At 45.1% G+C, this 22,056-nt stretch overlaps 1 protein-coding gene across 1 annotated transcript; it reads right to left on the bottom strand.

The window, feature by feature from the left end:
• Window positions 1-1,314: 1,314 nt before the first annotated feature.
• DBT (dihydrolipoamide branched chain transacylase E2) lies at window positions 1,315-20,516 on the bottom strand. Its single transcript, XM_082227946.1, has 11 exons — window positions 20,411-20,516; window positions 16,337-16,460; window positions 14,999-15,074; window positions 13,546-13,727; window positions 12,135-12,262; window positions 10,467-10,704; window positions 9,041-9,207; window positions 7,816-7,893; window positions 5,692-5,883; window positions 4,219-4,290; window positions 1,315-3,626 (listed from the first exon to the last, which is right to left on the bottom strand). The coding sequence occupies exons 1-11, from the start codon at window positions 20,459-20,461 to the stop codon at window positions 3,459-3,461; spliced, it is 1,476 nt and encodes a 491-aa protein (XP_082084072.1). The 5' UTR covers window positions 20,462-20,516; the 3' UTR covers window positions 1,315-3,458.
• Between the last annotated feature and the right edge of the window lie 1,540 nt (window positions 20,517-22,056).

The following is a 22,056-nucleotide window of genomic DNA, read 5'->3' as shown; positions in this document are numbered from 1 at the left end:
TTGTAAAGTTCCTGGCAGTAACTTCTCTTTCTCAATCCGCCTTCTACTTTCTTATCTTTGGCCAGAATTGGAGCAAGGTCACCCCTCCAGAGAGCGCGAACCCTGCCAAATTTCAGGAGGATAGCTGCAGAGACAAGGGTAGACATTACAGTATAGTTTTGGATGAATGAAGTAATCATTTCATCTTCCCTAGTGTACTGTGGGCAGTTCTGTGAGCACGAGAGGTGATCCTGCAAAATTGCAAATAAATCCAGAGCTTTATGTACTCAGCATCTTTAAAGGGGACTCTGGGATGAGAAGAACAATAAGGGGGACACTTTTTACCAGCCAGGGCTGGCAGTCACAAAGGAGGTCTCTCTTCTCCCTCCACAATGAGGGAAAGTCCCTTAAGCTTAGAGATCTAAGTTTTGCTCTCTGTCCTAAGTACTGGGACTGAAATGCACAGGTAAAAAATTAGAACTGACCCTTCAGTCACAATGGGGCCCTTTATATGTCCAGCTGTCCTTTGTCAACAACAATTTGCCGCTGTTTTTTGTGTTGAATATATGCTATATGGGAATTTATGGACCTAATAGGTATCTAAAGCCATTTGCAAATAACAAAATATGCATTTTATCAGAGTAATTGTTGAACTGAAATACGATTAAGAAGCATATTAATAGTGAAATGCAATTAAGAAGTATATTAATAGTGAAATAATCATTAAGGTCTAACTTAAAATGATTTTTTATTCATAACAAACTTAATAATGCAGACACATTGGCATTTGGCAATAACAAAAGTTCCTTTAGAAACACAATTTACAAAGACTCATCATTGGGGGGGGGGGCAAGAGAGTGGGGCCCTAAGCTATAGCTTGTTTAGCTTATACGTAAATCCGGGCTGTTGTAAACATTATGATGATTTGCTGCGGTGAAAGGAAGTGAGGAGGAAAACAGAAAAATTGGCATTACCCAGCCAGATTCTTGCAAAATCTCTGAGTCTTCCCCCTACTTCTGATATGCCCACTCATTACTGTCCATTTCTTCCTGTAGCTTTATCTTGCCACAAAGCCACTTTTCCTCTGGGATCTGAATTTACATCCACTTTTCGATCCAGTCTATGTGTCAGCATGCAGGTAAAAAGGAGGCCGAATGCTGTTGGCACTATGGAAAATCTTTAAAGAAACAAGTTTCTGCAGATGAGCTCAAACGGCTACTTTCATGCGATAAGACGAATGGTGTGTATTCGGGACTTTGTCCCAGTATGGATTTATGTTCTTGGTGGATTTAAAGCCACAAAATACCCTCAGATAAAAGTCTCAAATCACAAAGGTTGTAATAAAAGATTTATTCAAGAATAGAAAACAATTTAAAAAAATGTTAAGACAGTATATAGTAATTGTTTTTTAATCGGCAAAAGTGAATACAAAATTCCTCACAGATCTATATGAGACTTGAGTATTATTTCACATCTTTAGGTCTCTAAATCTCAGATATTTCACCTCAACTTTCTTCTCACAGATGACAAGAGGAGTATTTGTTTTAATAAAAAATGAACATATAAGATTTAGGAGTTTAACCAAATAACTTTCACAATGAGGATACAGTACAATATTGTTTGAAAATATGCTGTGCGTGCAATACTAAGCTTCTGTGAAGCATCTTGATCATTTCCTGTATGATTTTTAGAAGCTTATTTTATTTTCTTTCTTTAAAGTGCCTTTTAGTTTCTGTCACGTACAGCCTTTAATCCAGCACGCTCACTTTTAAGGTCACTTTAAATCTCCCTAGACAGTTGTGCATTTGTGTATTGCTTGTTTCAAACCCCTTTCTGCTTGCATCTCAGGTTTTCGCTGTTCTGAAGTCCAGTCCACAATTGCACAATAGAGTTGGAATAGCCTTCCGAGCAGATTTGGGGGACGGTTTGAGGGGCAATTCCTGTGCACACAACAACTTAACTGGATACCATTCTTCGGTTCTAAATGCATGTGCAGAAAAAGGGATCGGGAACTGCAGCGACGCTGTGGAAAATCCTCAGATGAAACCACTTGAAACCAGCGTCTCTTCAAAGTATTCATTTCATGTGAATGAGCAAACACCTTTCTGCTGTATGCCTTTACTTCCTACTTAACAGCCTCCTTTCCAAACCCAGGCATGCACCCATGTGGAGAAACCTAACGCAGGAATTGGCCATTGGCAAATTTTATTATTGTGCTGGCTCAAAAGGTGCCTCTCTGATCACAGGAAGTGATGTCAGCTATGTCTATCTGTGGTGGCTTGCTTCATAAATTACATTTGTCCACACCAGAGGTGCCAGCTTGCGAGGGTGATGGGCTGATGTCACACATGATGTCAGAGCATCTGGAGGAGCCAGGGCAGAGCTGGAGATGGCGGCCACATGGCTTCAAGAGCCAGTGGCTCCTCCTCCTCCTCCCGCTGCCATTGGCAAGGGGCTGTTTGGACCCTCCTTCCCCTCCACAGCAGGAAGAGGAGGAGGAACTGGCTATGGAAGCTAGACCGCGCTCAGACCTCCTCCTGTTTTCTGGACATTGGGCCCCCCAAAATATTGGGGGGGTGTCCCAAAAGGGCTGGGCCCCCAGGAGTCTGTGCCCCAGGTCCACAGCAGCATGCGGGAGACAGCGAAATAAACAAACGTATTGTGCAAACTATCCTTTGGGCACCCTCTGTTACATTCATTAGATTTCACACAAAATACCTATCCATACCATCTTGATACGGAGCACCAATAACTGTCCAAAGTCAACACACTTGGGATTCTGAAGAAACTCTATTTTGTATGAGTTTCATTTATGGCTCCTGAGCTAAGCTGTGCCCTGTTATGAGCTTCAAACTTTACTCCTATTGGACATATTCCCATTTGCCGACAGTTGCTTCACATATTACAGAAATTAATTTAGGCAGAAAGGACGTTTGGAAAAGAAACGTTAGCATCAATAACCAATGAAAGGCCATCCCTGTGTATTTAATAAAATAAGCAAAAAAAGCATTTTATTTGAACATGATTTGTGCGTTTGTTGCATCAGAAACTTGGTAGCATCCCTTTTATTTTGTGAAAGAGAAAACCCTGTTTCCAATCAAATTCTGAGAAAAGATTAATCTACCAACAGCAGAAGCAGTTAAAAAATAAATGCTAGTAACCTTCATCTGGCAATGTCAGTGTAGTGGAATACGGCCTGTTATCAACATAGATTTCTCATTGCCGCACCAAAGAGCCAAAGTATGACAGTCTAGTATGACAGTCTCTAGCCTAACAATTTACAAACTAACCTACTCACCCCGACAAAATGTAACAGCTAATCAGTACACTGATCAGAAAGGCCTATTGATCACACCTTGTAAGTGATCACACAATTCGCACACTGAATTGTGAAATGTAGTATTTAAGGACACTTGCTAGCATAGCTAGCTTGATAGCAGTTTCAAAATTTAAACGATGCATCCATGCATTAGTCCTCTTTATTTTAGATCCAGAAGCATGAAAGCAGGGTTCTCCAAGTAAGATTTCCACAAGTTGGAAAAACGGGACATGGTTGCGCCGTCGATAATTCTGTGATCGGCCGACCAGCTCACATTCATTATCTGTGCTTTAAATATTTCACCTTTCGCATTAAACCGAGGAAGGTCCTAAAAAATCCAGGAAGAAAAGGAGAGAATACTAATGAAGTATTATTAATACATCAGAACTCTCTAACACCTTTGGCTATTGCCCTGGATACGCAAAAGGCCCTGAAATTAGTCAGGTGAGAGAGTTTCCCCTCTTGACTCTGAAAGCTTGCCTCACAAAACTGATAGTATCACTCATAAAAGTCAGTTGTGTGATTTTTCTCTCTAAAGGCCTAAACGGAGCAGACAGCAAATCTGCAAACGAGGAAAATGCTTTTATTTCAAGTTACCTTTACAGCACAATCCTGTGCATATTTGCTCAAAACCAATTCCCACTTAGGTGAAAAGCAACAAACGCTTGCAGAGCGTTGTGACCAGTGCTTTTTTTCTTTAAAAATGTTTAGGGGTACTCTCATTTTCCTCCTCATATTAAAATACTGCCCCTCAATGAGGCCAAAGTTAAGATTCACAAAATATGTAGGGGTATGCATACCCCTGCGCCCCCCCAGAAAAAAAAATACACTGGTCGTGAAAATGCATTCAAAAACGTATGGGAGTGATCAATACTGAATCAATACTGAAACTGTAGGTTTATCACTCAGAATCAACATACTTGTATTTTCCCAAGAGCGCCAATAGCTACTTCAGGAGGAAGAATTACGGGTTTTGCATAGGTACCGCCAATCTGGAAAATAAAAAAATAAAATAAACAAGCATTTTTTCTGATGACATCTGTATTAGGTGATCTTTAATCTGGGGGAAACAATTCCCCCCCTCCCAGCCCATGGGTGAAGCTGTGCATGTTGAGTTGTTTGCTATGTGTGCTCGCATTACATAACACCATTACTCTTCATGGGGGCCTAATAATATTAATAATAATAATAATAATAATAATAATAATTTTTATACCCCGCCCTTCCCGGTTCAAAAACTGGGCTCAGGGTGGCTAACAACAAGTTTAACACTTAATTACAAAAGCAGCATAAAATACAGTATAAAAACATGAATAACAATAAAATTCAAAAATCAAAAATCAATTTAGGGGAAATAAGCATTAGATAATTCCCAGGGCTAGCTGGTTGAATTGGTCCTACTTAGGCCAGCAAGGAGGCCAGGGGAGAATTAGGTGTGGGGTCTCAGCGCGGGTGATCTTCATAATAGGGGAGGGGGAGGGAAGAAAAGGGAAATAAAAACCAGGCTGAATTCAAATTAAAGGCCAGGTGGAATAGCTCTGTCTTACAGGCCCGACGGAAGGAGGTTAAATCCTGAAGGGCCCTAGTCTCATGGGACAGAGCATTCCACCAGGTCGGAGCCATCACTGAAAAGGCCCTGGTGGAGGATAGTCTGACTTCTTTAGGGCCTGGGACCTCTAGACTATGGTTATTAATGGACCTTAAGGTCCTCTGCGGGGCATACCAGGAGAGGCGGTCCCGTAAATACAAGGGCCCTAAGCCACAAAGGGCTTTAAAGGGCAAAACCAGCACCTCGAACCTGACCCTATACTCCACCGGGAGCCAGAGCAACTGGTAAAGCACTGGGTGAATATGCTCCCATGGCAGGGACCCCATAACACTCTCTCATATTCCAAATGCCCTGCGAGGAAGAGAAGCAACAGACCGCAAGGTCAACAGACACCTTCGCCATCTCCACTTGTAGCTGTTTTCGCCACCCCTCCTCCACCCACCACAGAGACCACCAGGCTCCACTGCCCTCTTATGAACTCCAACAGGACTATCTACTTTGGAAGCAGTGGGTATCATCTAAGCCGGGCACGGGGAACCCAATCCCTCCCAGATATTGTTGGGATTCCAGCTCCTCTCAGCCCCTAAGCATGGCCGATGGGACAGGGATGATGGGAGTTGCTAGCCTGATATAATTATCCATCTGTGGGAGCCTTTTTCAGCTTAAAAGTAGGGTATTTACATAACTAAATATTCATTCATCTAACCCCCTGTCCTCCCAGGGGCTTAGTCTAGACCAGTTTCTCCCTCCCCTACGGGGTAATAGTTTGTGGCCCGGTTGTATTTAAAACAATATGGCTAGATATGTTTCTAGAGTTGGATTTTAAAAGGCTGTTCAAACTCACTGTGCCAATGTTGGAGAGTGTGAATGTTCCCCCGGTGAGGTCGCTTGTTCCCAGCTGATTTGCAGACCCCAGGCTCTGAAGGCGATTTAATTCTGAAGCAACCTCATATACACTGCAGGCCTGGACATTCTTCACATTAGGGACAACTAGGCCTTGCCCTGTATCCATAGCAACTCCAATGTTGTGAGAAGCCTAGAATGAATGAATGAATGAATATATAAAAAATATCCATCTTTGTTTTGGACCAAACAGAATTTCTCTTCAAGATGTAAGAAGGCATGGCCAATATATTCTCCCTTTCCTGCTCCACAACTGGACTTCAATTCATGCAATGCTAGATGCAGCCCAGTACTGTCAACTGAGCCGGAAAGACATGGGTTCAAATTCCATGTCTACCAGCGAAAGCTCAAAGGGTGGCCCTTGGGTGAATTGCTCTCTCCCTCAGGCTGACTTGCAGGGGTGTTGAGGAAAAGATGGGGTTGGGGGGAACCACGTACGCTGCTCTGAACTCCTGAGAGATGTAACACTGGGATAAAATACAGGACTTTAATTTAACCCCCCCCCAAAAAAAACCCCATGCAAGCTGCAAACTGCTGTTGACGTACTCCCATAAGCACCCTGCTTGCTTGCAGTACAAACTATAATTTCCTGTATCTTGTTGGCATCAATCATGAGAGACAATGGAGTGCGCCTCCACAGGTGAAGTCAAACCACTGCGTTAGCAGCACCCGAGTGACCTCCCTGGGATGCAAGCCTGGCTAGTGTGGGTGGAGGTCCTGGGCTGCTCAGACAAGAAGATGTTGTTGTCTCACTGATGCAGTCCAAAGCAATACGTTTGGCACCAGCTTGGCTGCAGGGGTTGCCTAAAGGAGGCGTCCAAGACGCCATCCAACCGCCTTAGGAACTCTATTCCAGATTTGTGTTGGGTTTACTCCTTAGCCTTTTCTTCTCCTGAAGATATCCTGCAAGGCGGTGGAGGTTTAGGACCAGAGTTTTCCTTCATCATCACCATCATCATTTTTAATTTGTATACCGCCTTTCTATCTTACAATACTCAAAGGGGTTTACAAGTTGAAGAAACAAAAAATGTACATAACAATCTACAGTGGTGCCCCGCAAGACGAATGCCTCGCAAGATGGAAAACCCGCTAGACGAAAGGGTTTTCCGTTTTTGAGCTGCTTCGCAAGACGATTTTCCCTATGGGCTTGCTTTGCAAGATGAAAACGTCTTGCGAGTGTTCCGATTTCCCCTCCGCTTCCCCCTCTTTTTCTAAGCCGCTAATAGCCTTTTAGCCGTTAATCCGCTAAGCCTTTAATAGCTGCTAAGCCTTTAATAGCCGCTAAACCGCTAATCGGGTTGCTTCGCAGGACGAAAAAACCGCTAGACGAAGAGACTCGCGGAACGGATTAATTTCGTCTTGCGAGGCACCAATGTATTGCAATACAAAAATGTGATAATAAAACATAACTTTAAAATAGCCTATATCAAAAAAGTAACATTCAACAATCAATTAGAATAGTATAAAATAATAATATCAACATATAAAAGTTAAACAGAAATCCACTCAACAGTTACAATAATATCTAAACTATAATCAATAAAACAAGGGCAAGACACAGTACATAAAATAATGCAATACACATTGAGAAGCAGAGGGTGGGGCAAGGCAGGTGGAAGGAGGCCTTGCCTGATGGAGTCTCTCTCCTCCTCAATGGGCTCCCTTTCTAGGTTGATGAGCCCCATCTGCCCCCCATGCAGAAACTGTCTTCTTGTCCCCTATTGGTCTCATCCGCTCAATCCACTGGAGCCTGTCTTTGCACGCAGGGGAAGTCTTTAACCCCAAGAGTCTGAGGCCTATCAGCTCCCCTCACCTGGTTTAGCCGGCCAGTCAAAGCCATTCCCAGGGTGTGGCTACTATCACAAGCTGACAACTTTGAGGAGCCACAGGTGAGAGCAGAGTGTGTGTGGGGAGACCCCAAGGTGGACAAACTACCCCACAAGGAGCACAATATGTCCCCCACCAGAGGTATTACCCCTCCCCTAAACCCCCTCCCCGTATCTAATCATCATAAAACAGAGCTGGATCTCCCTTAAGAATGTGACAGGAATGTCAATATACAAACCTTGTAAGTGATGTTTTGGCAGTTTTCATCCAGCGAAGCGTTGAGGATCGGATAATGTAATAAGGCTAAAGAAGCGGCCTGTTAAATATTTTTTGAGAAAGGCAAATGTGATTATTCTAGCAGCCAGAGCCAACAGGCTGCATGCTTCAGAAACTGTGCAACATAGCTTCTGCATACGTGTACATAGGGAGATAGTGGCAGAGCATCCGTTTTTCATGCGGAAAGCTCCAGCATCTCCAGGTAAACCTGTGAGATACCTGTCCGAAACCCTGGAGAGACACTGCCCATCGGTGAAGACTTTACTGAGCAAGGTGGACCAATGGTCTGGCTCAGTTTAAAGCAGATCCTATGCTCCCAAGGGCTTCTGATTGAGCAGAGGTGCCTATTAATGCAAGAGGAGGGGATTTTATTTTTTTGCCAATTCTCCTTTCTCACTTCCGCCCTGTTCCGGCATGTCCCCCAACTCAATGGAGCTGATGGGGGAAGAGGGAATGGGCTGATATCGTCTTCCCCTCTTCTTCCAATAGCAAATGCCTCTGCTGGATCAAATGCCCTTCTGTAAGCTGGATTCCAACCCATACACACACACACACACACACACACACAATCACACTCCTCATTTAAATAAATGTGTTTAGAAGCCCATCGGCTTTTCTTTATCTAGCATTTCAGTGGAAATGTCTCCAGTCAGAGTAAGTAATTTCTGGTATTCAATGGAAAAAATTATTGGATGGAAGATCCTTTTTGTTAATTACAACATTATTGTGAACCATTCTGAGATCTTTTGATGAAGGGTGGGATATAAAACAACAACAACAACTCCTGATACACTCCCACCCAAAGAATTGCATTTTGAAAGAGGACCATGACTACGCCTCATACTTTTCAAAATATTTTGAGAAGCATAAAAAAAATCAAGTTTTTTTGAAAAAGGTCAATCTATTGTTGCAGCCAAACATACGTGCAAAACTAAATATGTTGTCAGTGTAACAGCCTGTAAGAAGGAGTGCTGTCTACCAGTTAAAGGACTCTTATTATTTATTATATAGATTTCTGTACTGGCTGTCCACAAAAATCACCAGGACATATACATTAATTATCTACCTTGAAAGTTACTATAATTTGATGCATTTGCATCTTACCAAAACTACTGTACGGACAGCTTGAGCTTCTTACAAACCCATCTCGTTTTGCACATTAGCAAGGCCTGCTGGTTCAGCCTCACCTTTAAAAAGAAAGGCATGAAGGTGAGCTTAATTCCACGTTCGAGCGCTACAGGTTTCAGCTCCTCTCTCAGCCGGACAAGTTGTGTGAGATCAATCTCGTCGCAATAACCGAAGTGAGGAATTTTCAGCGCTGCAGACATGGTTTTCACCATGACCTTCTGGAATCCTGGAAATAAGGGGGAGAAGAAGAAAAATGATGCCTGGTGATGTCCCAGTTTCCTGCCTTGCTTTCCATCTTCCTTCAAATTTATTTAACAAAATTTATATGCCACTTAACTGACGACGATGACAACCTCAGACATAGGCATCAAAACTATTAAAGTTAAAGGGTAAAGGGATCCCTGACCATTAGGTCCAGTCGTGGCCGACTCTGGGGTTGCGGCGCTCATCTCGCTTTACTGGCCGAGGGAGCCGGCGTACAGCTTCCGGGTCATGTGGCCAGCATGACTAAGCCGCTTCTGGTGAACCAGAGCACGGAAACGCCGTTTACCTTCCCGCCAGAGCGGTACCTATTTATCTACTTGCACTGGCGTGCTTTTGAACTGCTAGGTTGGCAGGAGCAGGGACCGAGCAACGGGGGCTCGTCAGGTCACAGGGATTCGAACCGCTGACCTTCTGATCGGCAAGTCCTAGGCTCTGTGGTTTAACCGACAGCGCCACCCGCATCCCATCAAAACTATTAAAAAGGTTAAATATCGCAGATGGGACTCCAGTAAGCCATAGGAGAAACTCTGGGGGAGAAACTATATGAGAAAATACCTTCTTATTTATTTGCAGAAGACTGCAGTACAGTAAGAATGTATTTGCCCAATGAAGAGATTACAGCATCTAAGGCTGTTGTACTGTTGAGGCTAAGTGGGTGCAGACTTTATCAATGCCTGGGTGGGAGACATTTTGAGAACGACGCGTGGCCATATCTATGGTTTGGTTACCCAGATTACCAGGGTAACCAGAAAATACACTATGTTGGCACTGCACCACAACAGAGTGTTTTTCTCCCCTGGCCTGCTGCATGGTGATGTCACTGACTGCCAAGGCTTAGAGAAGTCTTACCAAGACAGTGTCTGGATTAATTTTCCAGGAGTCAGGAAGATAATCTGGTGATTCCTGATTAATATGAGAATAGATGGGAGCGGGGAGCAGACCTGCCAGTCTTTGGAAGCTTCCATAAGTATCAGTGCCTGAATGAGCTCTCTCAAAAATTCTGCATTGCCATTTTCCTGGATTCATCTCTAATTGTAACAAAAAATTGCAGCACATTCCTCAACATCCTACTGGCATTACAAGTGGAAAACCACCAGCAGTGTGCTTCGCTAAGAATGAAGAAATAAATATTCATGTTTTACTTGTTCAGTTGCCCTTTACAAATATTTTACGCATGCTGTTCTATATTAGATCCTCAGGAGGTTTCATTAATTTATTTACCTGAAACGGCCACTGTTTTATCTTTCTGTGAAATTACGACAGGTTTGGAAATGGGCAGAGGGATTCTGGGCGTCTTTGGCTTATCTGCTGCAGGCTTCGGTGTTGGCGGCGGCGCGACAATTTCAGGTTTTGGCGATAGAGGTAAAATAGCTCCCGTCTGTTTGGCTAAGTAATTGAGAATGTCTTCTTTGAGGATACGGTTATCTTTTCCTGTTCCAACAACTTCACTCAGTTTAATCTGAAAGATAAGAGCACAAGCTAAAGAATTCTGGATATAGGGCATGAGTAGAGGAAACGCGTCGTTTTTATTGAAATGGCAAAAGAAAATGCGAGAGAAGGCAGGCAAGTTACCGTATTTGTTGCCCTATAGGACGCACCTTTTCCCCTCCAAAAATGAAGGGGAAATGTGTGTGCGTCCTATGGGGCGAATGCAGGCTTTTGCTGAAGCCTGGAGAGCGAGAGGGGTCGGTGCGCACCGACCCCTCTCGCTCTCCAGGCTTCAGGAAACTATCTGCAAGCCTTGCAAGCCCGCTGGGAGTTCCCGCGGGCTTGCAAGGCTTGCGGGCAGCAGCCTGCAGCCCGAAGCACGGGGCGTGCCACGGGCTTCGGTTCCCCGGACCTGGTCTGAAGGCTGGCGGTGGGGAGAAGAGCGCTTCTCCCCGCTGCCAGCCCCACAAGCTCCGGGGACAGCGGGGAGGCGCAGCGCCATGGCAGGCTTTTCTGCTGTGCCGCAAGTTCGGGGGTGACTGTGCCAGCAAGACGCTGAGGTGCCCAGCCGGCTCCGCCCTCCTGTGTGCCTGGGACTGAGCAACCGGGGGGGGGGCTGGGTGGATCTTTGCACCCCAGCGCTGCATATGCTTAAGACAGCCCTGTTTAGACCACAGCGCCACCTGTGTCCCTGTATTTCCTGTACTGGCAGTGGGCACCTTCCAAGTCTGATTCTACAGCAGATGGGACTACGCTGCCTGCCTCACACTTTAAACTCCCCGTTTGTGTTTCCAGGAACTCCTTGAGGATGGACCAGGCCGCTTTGGGGCTTCTTCCAAGGTTCTCCCGATTGTGGGAGTGGCATGAGGGGTTTCTCCTGATGACATGGGACTCAGAACATCTCCTGCACAAAAGGGGCTTGTCATTGTGTGCTATTATGGGTAAGGGTGCCGGACTGCGTGCAAAGTCACACATATCATATATCACTAAGAGACTCTTGTGTTCTAACGGAACTATTCTGCCCAAGAAGTGAATGGCTTCAAAATTCCTGACGCTAGCCATGCAAGCCACTTCATCAAGTCATGAGTGTTGCAACGCAGTCCTTAGAGCCTCTCCATGCTCCATGGTGTCTCTCAGCCCACATTAATCCCCAGCAAGCCTCTCCACTGCGTTTGACATAATATAGCATGTGGTGGGTGGAGCTTGCCGTAAAGCCCAGCCCATAATATGGGAGGTGGGGCACTAACATACAGGAAGGCAATGTACCACCTTCAGCCACCAAGAAGTTACCAACTCCTGCCACAAAGCATCAAACCTTCTGGTCAGCCGTTACATTAGCACAATCGCTGCGTTAGCTGTTACGTTAACACAGTTTGCGAATGCATTACACCAGCCTCGCATCCCTCCTCGCCAAAAGAGATCAACCGCAAGGCGGCCTGCTTCAGTGAAAAGGGAACGCACATTGTTTTCCATGGCAAGGCGGCGGACGGCAGGAGTTGCCAAGGTTTTGTGGCCTTTGATCTCCTGGTGGGTCTGCTCTTCGTGAGACACGGCAGGGGTTTCGACCACGTCCTCTTCGGGAGCGACATCTGCAGGTTGGACACAAAGGGGTTAATTTTAAAACGCAGCAGTGAAAGCGGCTTTCAAGGGAAAAGAGAACGCGGGCCCAGTGACAATGCTGCCAGTTTATTTCATTTAAGCTTTGACATGTGTGAAACGAGACCGTTCGGGTGTTTAGATTACGGCATGGTGGTTCCTTCCTTCACACATCGCTGGAGTGATGTGGGACAACGCCCCAAGGGAGGCAGCTTCCAAGTTGCCCTCAGCCTGCCCTCGTCTCTGGCCAGAGTGCAAAGATATACAGTGGTACCTCAGGTTAAGTGCTTAATTTGTTCCGGAGGTCCATTCTTAACCTGAAACTGTTCTTAACCTGAAGCACCACTTTAGCTAATGGGGCCTCCTGCTGCCACCACTGCGCAATTTCTGTTCTCATCCTGAAGCAAAGTTCTTAACCCGAGGTACTATTTCTGGGTTGGCGGAATCTGTAACCTGAAGCATATGTAACCTGAAGCGTATGTAACCTGAGGTACCACTGTATACAATTAGCTCCATGCTTTCAAAGGGACTTTAGGCTTGTGGCTCTGCAGCAACGGTGCGTCATAGCACAGCAGACAGCTAACGGCTTCTGAGACACCCCAAAGCAGTTTGCGACGTGGACTGGGTTAGTCGGTACAGGAATCCAGGGTTTCCCACTATCAGAACGAGCTGCAGTCTTGTGTGCGCCTATCTCCCCTCTCCTCGTCTTCTGCATGCCAGCAGGGCAAGATCGGATGCTTCTGATTTTAAACCACTGTGACGTACAAATGGAGGGAACTATGCTTTTGGTTCTGAGAACAAGCTAGGACCTGAAAGCATGGTTTGATCCTGCCTTATTTTCACCAAGCAGAATTTAACCAGGCCAGAATTTCCCAGGTTTCAGATGCCCTAGTGGTTTCTATAAAATACAAGTCAGAAGATTCCCACTTGCTCCTTTGGCCTGCAAAAGAGGAAGAAGGGGAGAAGATGCAAGCCCAAGACTTGTATATGGCCAACAAGAAATAAGAACCCGAGTCTGTTGCTCAAAGCCCTTGTACACACTTGAAATGCTTCTCTGAATCCTGACTTCTGTTTATAACTGAGTGACCAGGCTCTAAAAATGAATTGAGAAGTGCATTAAACTCCCCCCACCCCCTGCCTAGTGAAGAACCTCCTGCAACTTGCAAAGCACTTGGAAACAAGAACTGGTTTTATGTTTTTAAAATTCCCATTTACCTATTTCACATTTGATTCTATGAGACCATCCTGACAGAATGATGAAATCCACTGATGTTACCTTTCAAGGCAGCTGTTTCTATATCCACTAGCGGTTTCCCCACATGGGCAATTTCGTCTAAGTTGTAATGGAGTTTTCTAATGACGCCATCGTAACGGCTGGTGATGGTGACAGAGGCTTTATCGCTTTGGACTTCACAGATGCTGTCAAACTGGGAGACGACGTCGCCTTCTTTTACATACCTAAGAGAAAAGAAAGACCTGCGTAACATACATGGCAGAGAAGCCGGAGGGTTATCAAAGAACAATGGGACAATTGGCACCTCTCCTTTTTTAATGCACCAAATAGGTGCTGCAGGTAGAACCATGGGAAATATGGCAGAAATGGGTGGGCAGCATTGAGTAAAATCACGGTTTGCTGATGTTTCAGGAAAGGAGCTGCTTTTCCTCACCTTCCCTCCAATTGCTGTGGCAACCTTGATATATGTGGGGCCCCTAGCGTAGCTCAGCCCCCCCCCTTTCAAACTGCCAATGCACACTCAGTTTTATGTTTCCTGGCACAGTGTGTGGAAAGACCCTCTGGTTGAAAGAGCTTGTCCAAGGAAGTGGCTGAGGTCCACTTTCTCATCACTCTCTAATTCTGGCCAATTGGTTGTTCCTCATGTCTCACTGTTATCTTCCGTGGATACAGAAAGATATTTCCAAAATTATGTGGAAGTATTCTTTAGTCAGGGACGCGGGTGGCGCTGTGTGGGTTAAACCACAGAGCCTAGGGCTTGCCAATCAGAAGGTTGGCGGTTCGAATCCCTGTGGCGGGGTCAGCTCCCGTTACTTGGTCCCTGCTCCTGCCAATCTAGCAGTTCAAAGCACATCAAAGTGCTTCTTTGTAATTTAAAAAAATTATTTTTTCAATAAATATCATTATAAAAAAGAAGAAAAAAAAGCACATCAAAGTGCAAGTAGATAAATAGGTACCGCTCTGGCGGGAAGGTAAACGGTGTTTCCGTGCGCTGCTCTGGTTCGCCAGAAGCGGCTTAGTCATGCTGGCCACATGACCCGGAAGCTGTACAGTGGCTCCTTCGGCCAATAAAGTGAGATGAGCACCTCAACCCCAGAGTCAGCCACGACTGGACCTAACGATCAGGGGTCCCTTTACTATTCTTTAGTCGGATGCATGCATGCAGAATGTGACCTCAAAATATGAGGGACCATTTCTCCCCATAATGGGCCATGTGCCAGTCACTGTCAGAAAATGGGGCTCTGCTCTATATGGCTCAACTCTTGCCAGATGACAACAGTGATGGCTAGGAGCAGAACTTTAACCTGCAGACTGAAAGCTTTGGAGTGCTCTACCTATCAATGTCCTTTTCTTTGTATGTGTATTTTGTGAGGGGCCTCTCGACACAATGCGATTCCTGCCTTAACACAACTCGAACATCCTTTCCTACGCTATTCCAACTTTCAGGGAAGTGCAAGGCGAAGGGAGCCCTGTGGCATGAAGCGAGTGAACCTACCATTCTTTCACCGTCACCTCCGTAATCCCTTCTCCAATATCGGAGAGCTTGAACTGGACAATTTGGCCATGTGACACTTGGAGGGGGAAAGACAAGGGAACAAATGTCAAACAAAACAACGGAACAGCAGCATGGAGTAGCTCTATGTACAAACTATACAATTCTTACATTACATTAGTGTCAGGTCCCAACAACTGCTGATTAGAAGTGCAATACTGTGCTCACTTTCTAACCTATTTATTACATTTAAATCTCAATCTTCTTCACTTGTGGAATCAAGTTGGGGTACACAGGGTTCTCAGGCAGTCTCCCATCAGCCTTGCTTACTTCCAGCAGTTTATTTATGTAGATATTTATAAACCTCACTTTCCTAAAGTATATTAAAGGAGGCTCAATGCACACAAAACATAATAAAACCACTCCCATAAAACCCAAGCAGAAATATCAATAAAACATCAGCAGCAGGTACTGGTGGGTTAAAATTCTGATTGTAAAGACCCATCTGAACAATTTTCAGAAGATGTGAAAAAAGGCAGGGACAGTGCCTGCCAAACCTTTAGTGGCAGGCAGTTCCGCAGGGCAGGGCTTGCTCCATGAAATACTTGGTCTCTAGTCAAAGCATGGGGAACCACCAGCAGTGCCCCATCAGAGGATCTCAGTAATTTGAGGTGGAGTAAAAACTATCAGATGGTCCTTAAGATACTTTGGGTCCATGTTGTTTTGGGCTTTGTGAATTAACTATGTATTGCTGCATACTTTACCTCAAGACTGACAACCATACGTCAGGAGTGCTCTGATGGTGTTTCCTGCTTGGCAGGGGGTTGGACTCGATGGCCCTTGTGGTCTCTTCCAACTCTATGATTCTATGACTGTGTTCAATGGCGCTTACTGCAGAATGGAGTGCTTCAGGGTTTCAGCTACTCCATCCTATTCAAACCCTACTACCAGCCCCTCCCCCCCCGTCAGCATTTCATGGCCACTGAGCACACCAGTCTTATCTGAGCTATTTGGGACTCCTCCACCACACATGAGGTTTGTTCCTCCTCAGCTCTCTTTTAGGTTTTTTGGCTTTTTGCAAACCTCGGGATTTCCCCAAGTATGCTGATACCCAGTGGTGGCTTCCACAACAGACTGAAGTTGGGAAGGCAGTGCCCCATTTGCCCTAACAGGATATCATTCACTGTCCATGGCTCCATTTTGGCTATATAAGTCCTGACACTTGGAGAATTGAGATTGCTCCAAGTATATATGTTGATCCTTCCTTGTTTCCTTGCCTCTCTTTGGAGTGACAAGAACTCCTAATAAAATAAAACAATTTTATGTGTGAAAGAAACTCACCAATAGTTGTTCTGAACAATCGGTGTGGATTTCGATACCTCCATGAGGGCTTGTCAAGCCCACAATTGTATTTTGCCTTTAGCGAACGGAAGTTACTGTACAATCTAATATGGTGGACGCAGAGCTGGCAAAGGAAACAAAAAACAAGCCTTAGAGATAAGCACGACTGAAATCGCCGCTTATTCTCTTCTTTCAATTTGTCAGAAGTGCACAGAAGCAACTTATTATTGGGGGAGAAAAATGACAATTAAAGTTAGCAGATGTTATCATTTGCACCTTACTCATTGTTATTAATTGCTTTGTTTCAGAAGGCAAATTCTGCCATATTGTGTGTTCATTGGAAGTTAACAAAAAAGAGAAGATTTGTCCTCAGAATCCTGAGGGGCCTGTATAGAAGAAATGTAAAGAACCATATTAAAAACTACCATCAGATTCCATTAGCTCTGGGCTTTGGAGTCAACATGGAGCTCCGTATAAAGAGAAGCTGCCCCCTTCTCTTCAGTTTTGGGCAATATCAGGAAATGTACGTCTGCAGTGCATCTATGGACCATGCTCCAGCACTGAAGAGGTAGCCATTTTGTATCTTACAAGCTCATCAGAGCTTTGAAGGGGTGACCAAGAAAAAAACCACACCAGCAATCTGTCTGACTTCAGCTGTGGTCCCAATCACTATAATATTGTTTACCAAAATCACAACTAGATTAATGCCACAATTAGGTCAAAATCAGCAGTGAGAAGGTGCAACTGATTATCTTCCATAGGTGCTTGCTTACTTACTTAGGGCACAGATACGTAATCTTAATACCAATGTTATTCTTGTTGGATATAAACTGCATGTATTTGCTTATTACTTTCTTAGTGAAATAGTGGGAAGGGAGGGAGAATTCCTATGCCGATGTTCTCAAGCAGTGGAGGAATGCAAAGGAGCAGGTGCACTGCAGAAGATCTTCTTTTGAGAAGCTGGAGGGATGCTCAGCCACAGAAAGGCACCAGGTCTCATCCATCCATCAATGGTGGGAGGAGTCACAGAGGGTGTCCTGCTCCCAAGTCCAGTTTTGAAGTCATTAGGACAGTGAGAGAGCATCTACAGAATAATCTACAAGGCACCGTTTTTCCATTTCAAAAACGGCACAATACTCAAAGAGTTGTTGTTTGGCACAGCTTCCCAAAAGAGATCAAGATGCCTTAGAATCAACCTAAAATGGTTTAAAACAAAAGTTAACCGCTGGGATTCCTAATAAGGAAGTGTAGCAGGTCCCGCAAAGTACCTCAAGCATTTCACATAGTAAAAACTGAGCAATGATCTTCTTGGCAAGTCCAGGAAAGAGGAGACCTGTGTGGGAAAGTTGGTTTAAATGTGGTACCTTTAACTCCGAGTAAAGAATATTCAAACTCTCTTCCCTCCTATACTAGGAAGAAATTTACAGGACCATCAGAACATCATTCCATGTTATTGCTTCTTCTGCAATGCTTCCCTAATGTTAGCCCATTATGGGGGAGGGAGGAGTATTGCCGGACAAAAAAACAGGCCTGAACATTTGGGGTATAAAGAGTTACAGGGTTCCAGCAGGACGCTAAGGGACTTGCACTGACTAGAAATGGAGTAGTATGTCCACTCCAAAAACATTTGCAAGTGTAAACAGTATTGGTAGTGTGGTCATGTATAACCACCCCAATACCATCATAAGCACCCATGAATAAAGTACTGAAACTGGCAATTTCAGTGTCCATCATCAGCGTATTAACTACTTTCTGAAGTAAACTTCTGCCAAAACTTTTTTACACAATCTGAAGTCAAAGTAGACTGCAGCAGCATCTCAACTCACAAATCCTGCAAACCACACGCAAACTTGAACCAGACATTAAATGAAATCAAAACACTGCACCAAGATCCACACAGCAGGGTTGTTCTCATTCCCAATCCTTTACACCGGGATTAGGTATCGGACTATCATACAATAGCCGCAGCTCACAGTGGAATTCAATGGAATTATCAAAGAAGCTTAGACTTAACTAAGCACATGCATATCATTTACCAATTCAAGTTTTCAAGTTCTGACTGTATGCCAGATTAATCTGCATGTATGTAGACAAGAATCAAGTGAAGGATGTACTTGCAGTTAGTCCCATGCGGCGCAGTGGGTCAGTGGGTCTGGCTGTGAACCAGGAGGTTGGTGGCTCGAGTCCATCCAGGGATGGCTGCGGGCAGGATTCCTACATTGCAGGGGGTTGGACTAGATGACCCTCGGGGTCCCTTCCAACTCTATGATATCAGTTTAACAAAAATTTGCTAGCTTGAATACATTGTAAAATACCCGTTCACAGTGTTCATCACAAATGGAGAAGACACACATAGAATCTAATCATCATCCACAAATGTCAGGTCAAGAGTCCCTCAGTGGGTTCACAAAGGACAGGCCACTAAACAAATGGCAGGAGGTCCTGTGACAAGATCTGAAGTTTGGATGCGGGTGGCAGGAGGGATGTGGGTGGCGCTGTGGTCTAAACCACTGAGCCTAGGGCCTGCTGATCGGAAGGTTGGTGGTTCGAATTCCCATGACGGGGTGAGCTCCCGTTGCTCGGTCCCTGCTCCTGCCAACCTAGCAGTTCGAAGGCATGTCAAAGTACAAGTAGATAAATAGGTACCACTCCAGCAGGAAGGTAAACAGCGTTTCCGTGCACTGCTCTGGTTTGGCCAGAAGCGGCTTAGTCATGCTGGCCACATGACCCGGAAAAAGTGTCTGCGGTCAAATGCTGGCTCCCTCGGCCAGTAAAGCGAGATGAGCGCCGCAACCCCGGAGTCGTTCGCAACTGGACTTAACTGTCAGGGGGTCCTTTGCCTTTTTTTACTGTATGTATAGACTGCCTGGGGACCATACATAAGCTGCCCTGAGTTCTTCAGAGGACTAAGTGCAAAACATAAACAACTTGACATTTTTTAACCATAATTTCCTGGGTTTTTGTTTTTCACATTTCTAAATATTCATCATGTAACCTCAGGCAGCATACATGGGGCTTTCAAGACATCTCCCAGTCAGGCACCGACCACACCTAGACTCAGCAGAATGGGGACCTTGCCTGTCTTCAAACCACCAGTATTTGTCCCAACATCTGGGACCTACCCAGAGGTATACCACCTCTGTTACATGGAAGCTTCATCAAGACACCAGCACTAACAGTGGTTGGAAAACACCTTTCATTAACAAATCTGTTAAAAACTGCTGTTGTTCTCAAAAGCCTTATATACAAATAGGAATGTGGCAGAGCAGATTTTATACTGGGAAGTTTCAGAGAGCTAAGACTGCAAAAATGGGCAAGACAGCAGCAACGGTAGGGGGTGTTGAATTCTTCAACTTCCAAAAACTGAGGAGTACACTTAAAAAGTTGTAAGGCAAAAGATATGTCGGTTACATCAATATTATTTAGCTGTTGGCTAAGCAAAATGTGCAACAAATTGCGCGGAAACCATTAAAAAGGATGGGTGTTATATATGTTGTTATTCTTATTCGCTATCGCCTTACATTCTCAGATGGTAAGATTAACATGATTTCAGTTCTGCAAAACTAGTTTATGTGCTTTTTAAAAAAATGGAATGCAGATCTACCAAGCCAAATGTAGTTCGGTCACAAAAACAAGAGCAGATTGAATTCCTTGCACCTCAAAAACGTATTTTAAAGACAATTCTCATGGGAGAAATCTGCAAAATTTTAGTTCAACCCTCCCAAGATGACACGTTCTAGCTACTGCAGCAGCAGACATCTCTTAAGGTGTTAACGATAGGGGCGTTTTTGGGAGGAGGATCGATCACAATTCCCCACTTTTGACGACCCTGATTCAGGTGACCCTTCAGATCCTTGCAAGCCGCCTTGAGCAACCATATGGCGGGCAACCGAGGCGCCCGAACACCCGCAATCACTGGCAGATTTCAAGGCAAGGTCCTCCCAGATCTCTTGCTTTCCACAGAGGAGGATCGCTGGGGCGCGGGATCGACTGAGGAGCTGCTTTTAACCCACCCACCCCTAACCTCCCTCCACTCGCCCATTTCTCATGGGCTTCACTGCACTGCCCCCTTACCAGGCGCCCCGTCGCCTTGTAAAAGCTCCTAAGCCCGACGGCTGCCGCCATCTTACTCCGGGGGAGGGAAGACAAGAGAGAGGAGAGACCCTTGCCTCCCCACCCCTCCCACCTGGCAGCCAATGGGATCGCACGATTGGCGCCCGGTAGCCAATTAGACGTTGAAAGGCTGCCCCCGCCCCTTGAAGGTCTGTTTCTCTCTCTCTCCAATGAATGGTTGAGAGAGGGAGGCGCTTAGATTGGAAGGTAAAGCGAGATTCCTTTATGGACAGCCGCAAGCAGCCGAGCGCGCGCGCGCACACACACACATTGTGAGGTGATGGGACCAGTGGCCATAATCTTCGCTTTTTTGATGTTGAGCTTCAGACCATATTTTGCGCTGTCCTCTTTAACCCTCAATAAAAGGTTCTTTAGTTCCTCCTCACTTTCTGCCATCAAGGTTGTGTCACCTGCATATCTGAGGTTGTTGATATTTCTTCCGGCAATCTTAATTCCGCTTTGGGATTCATCCAGCCCAGCCTTTCGCATGATGAATTCTGCATATAAGTTAAATAAGCAGGGAGACAATATACAGCCTTGTTGTACCGCTTTCCCAATTTTGAACCAATCAGTTGTTCCATATCCAGTTCTAACTGTAGCTTCTTGTCCCACATAGAGATTTCTCAGGAGACAGATGTATGTGTATATTTCTCAGGAGACAGATGTGTATATATATATATATGTGTGTGTGTGTGTGTGCGCATATGAGCAAGGTGTATGTGTGTGTGTGTATATATATATATATATATTTGCTTTCGTAGATTTTCACGGGTACAGGAATGCAGGTTTTATATATGTACACACACACCCCCTACCTTGCTCATATGCAAATACACATATGTATGTCTCAGTTTAACCTACCTCACAGGGTTTTTGTGGAGAAAGGACCTCCTTGGAGAAAAAGCGGGATCTAAAGTAGAATCACAGAATTGTAGAGTTGGAAGGAACCACACAGATCATCTGATCCTGCAATGCAAGTAAGGAACAATGTTTCTGCACTGCCGTCTACCCTGTTCAGGGCTGGCCCAAGACATTTTGGCACTCGAGGCGAACCGCTCCCTGCCATGGGAACAAGGGGTGAATCAAGATCTACATCGGGGAACAAAGATCTGCATCGGGATCTGCTGCCCCTGTGGATTGTTCCACCCAAGGTGGTCGCCTTACTTTCTTGCATCAAGAGTGGGGTCGGCCGGATCCTATTGCTGCTCAAACCGAATAAAAGCAATTCGAAGCACACTCAGGAAAGACTACGCTGCGGTATTTGTTCTAGCATTTTAACCTTTTGCACGCACTGGTTGCAAATTGTTCTTGATCTTTCCTTTTCTTTTTCTTTAAAAAATATTTGTTCACAAGCGGCATCTAGAATTTTATGGCACATAACTGAAATTACATGAAATTTATAAATGAAATGCATTTTCGGTTTCAATAAAAGCAAAAGGCCTGTTGGTAGATAAGAGAAGCCAAATCCCACCAGGGTGGGAAACGCGCGCGCGAGAGAGATCTACGAGCTTCGCAAGCGGCGCTGCAGATCCGCAGCTCCGAGGAAAGGGCGGCTGCGCTGGTTTTCCCTGTGCGCCTGCTCCGCGCGCCTCCAACCGGAGTCCGGC

This window comes from Podarcis vaucheri, assembly GCF_965113315.1.
Source record: "Podarcis vaucheri genome assembly, chromosome: 6".
Lineage (NCBI taxonomy): Eukaryota > Metazoa > Chordata > Lepidosauria > Squamata > Lacertidae > Podarcis > Podarcis vaucheri.
Note: the sequence above shows the minus strand (reverse complement) of the source record. Positions and strands in the feature narration are given on the sequence as shown.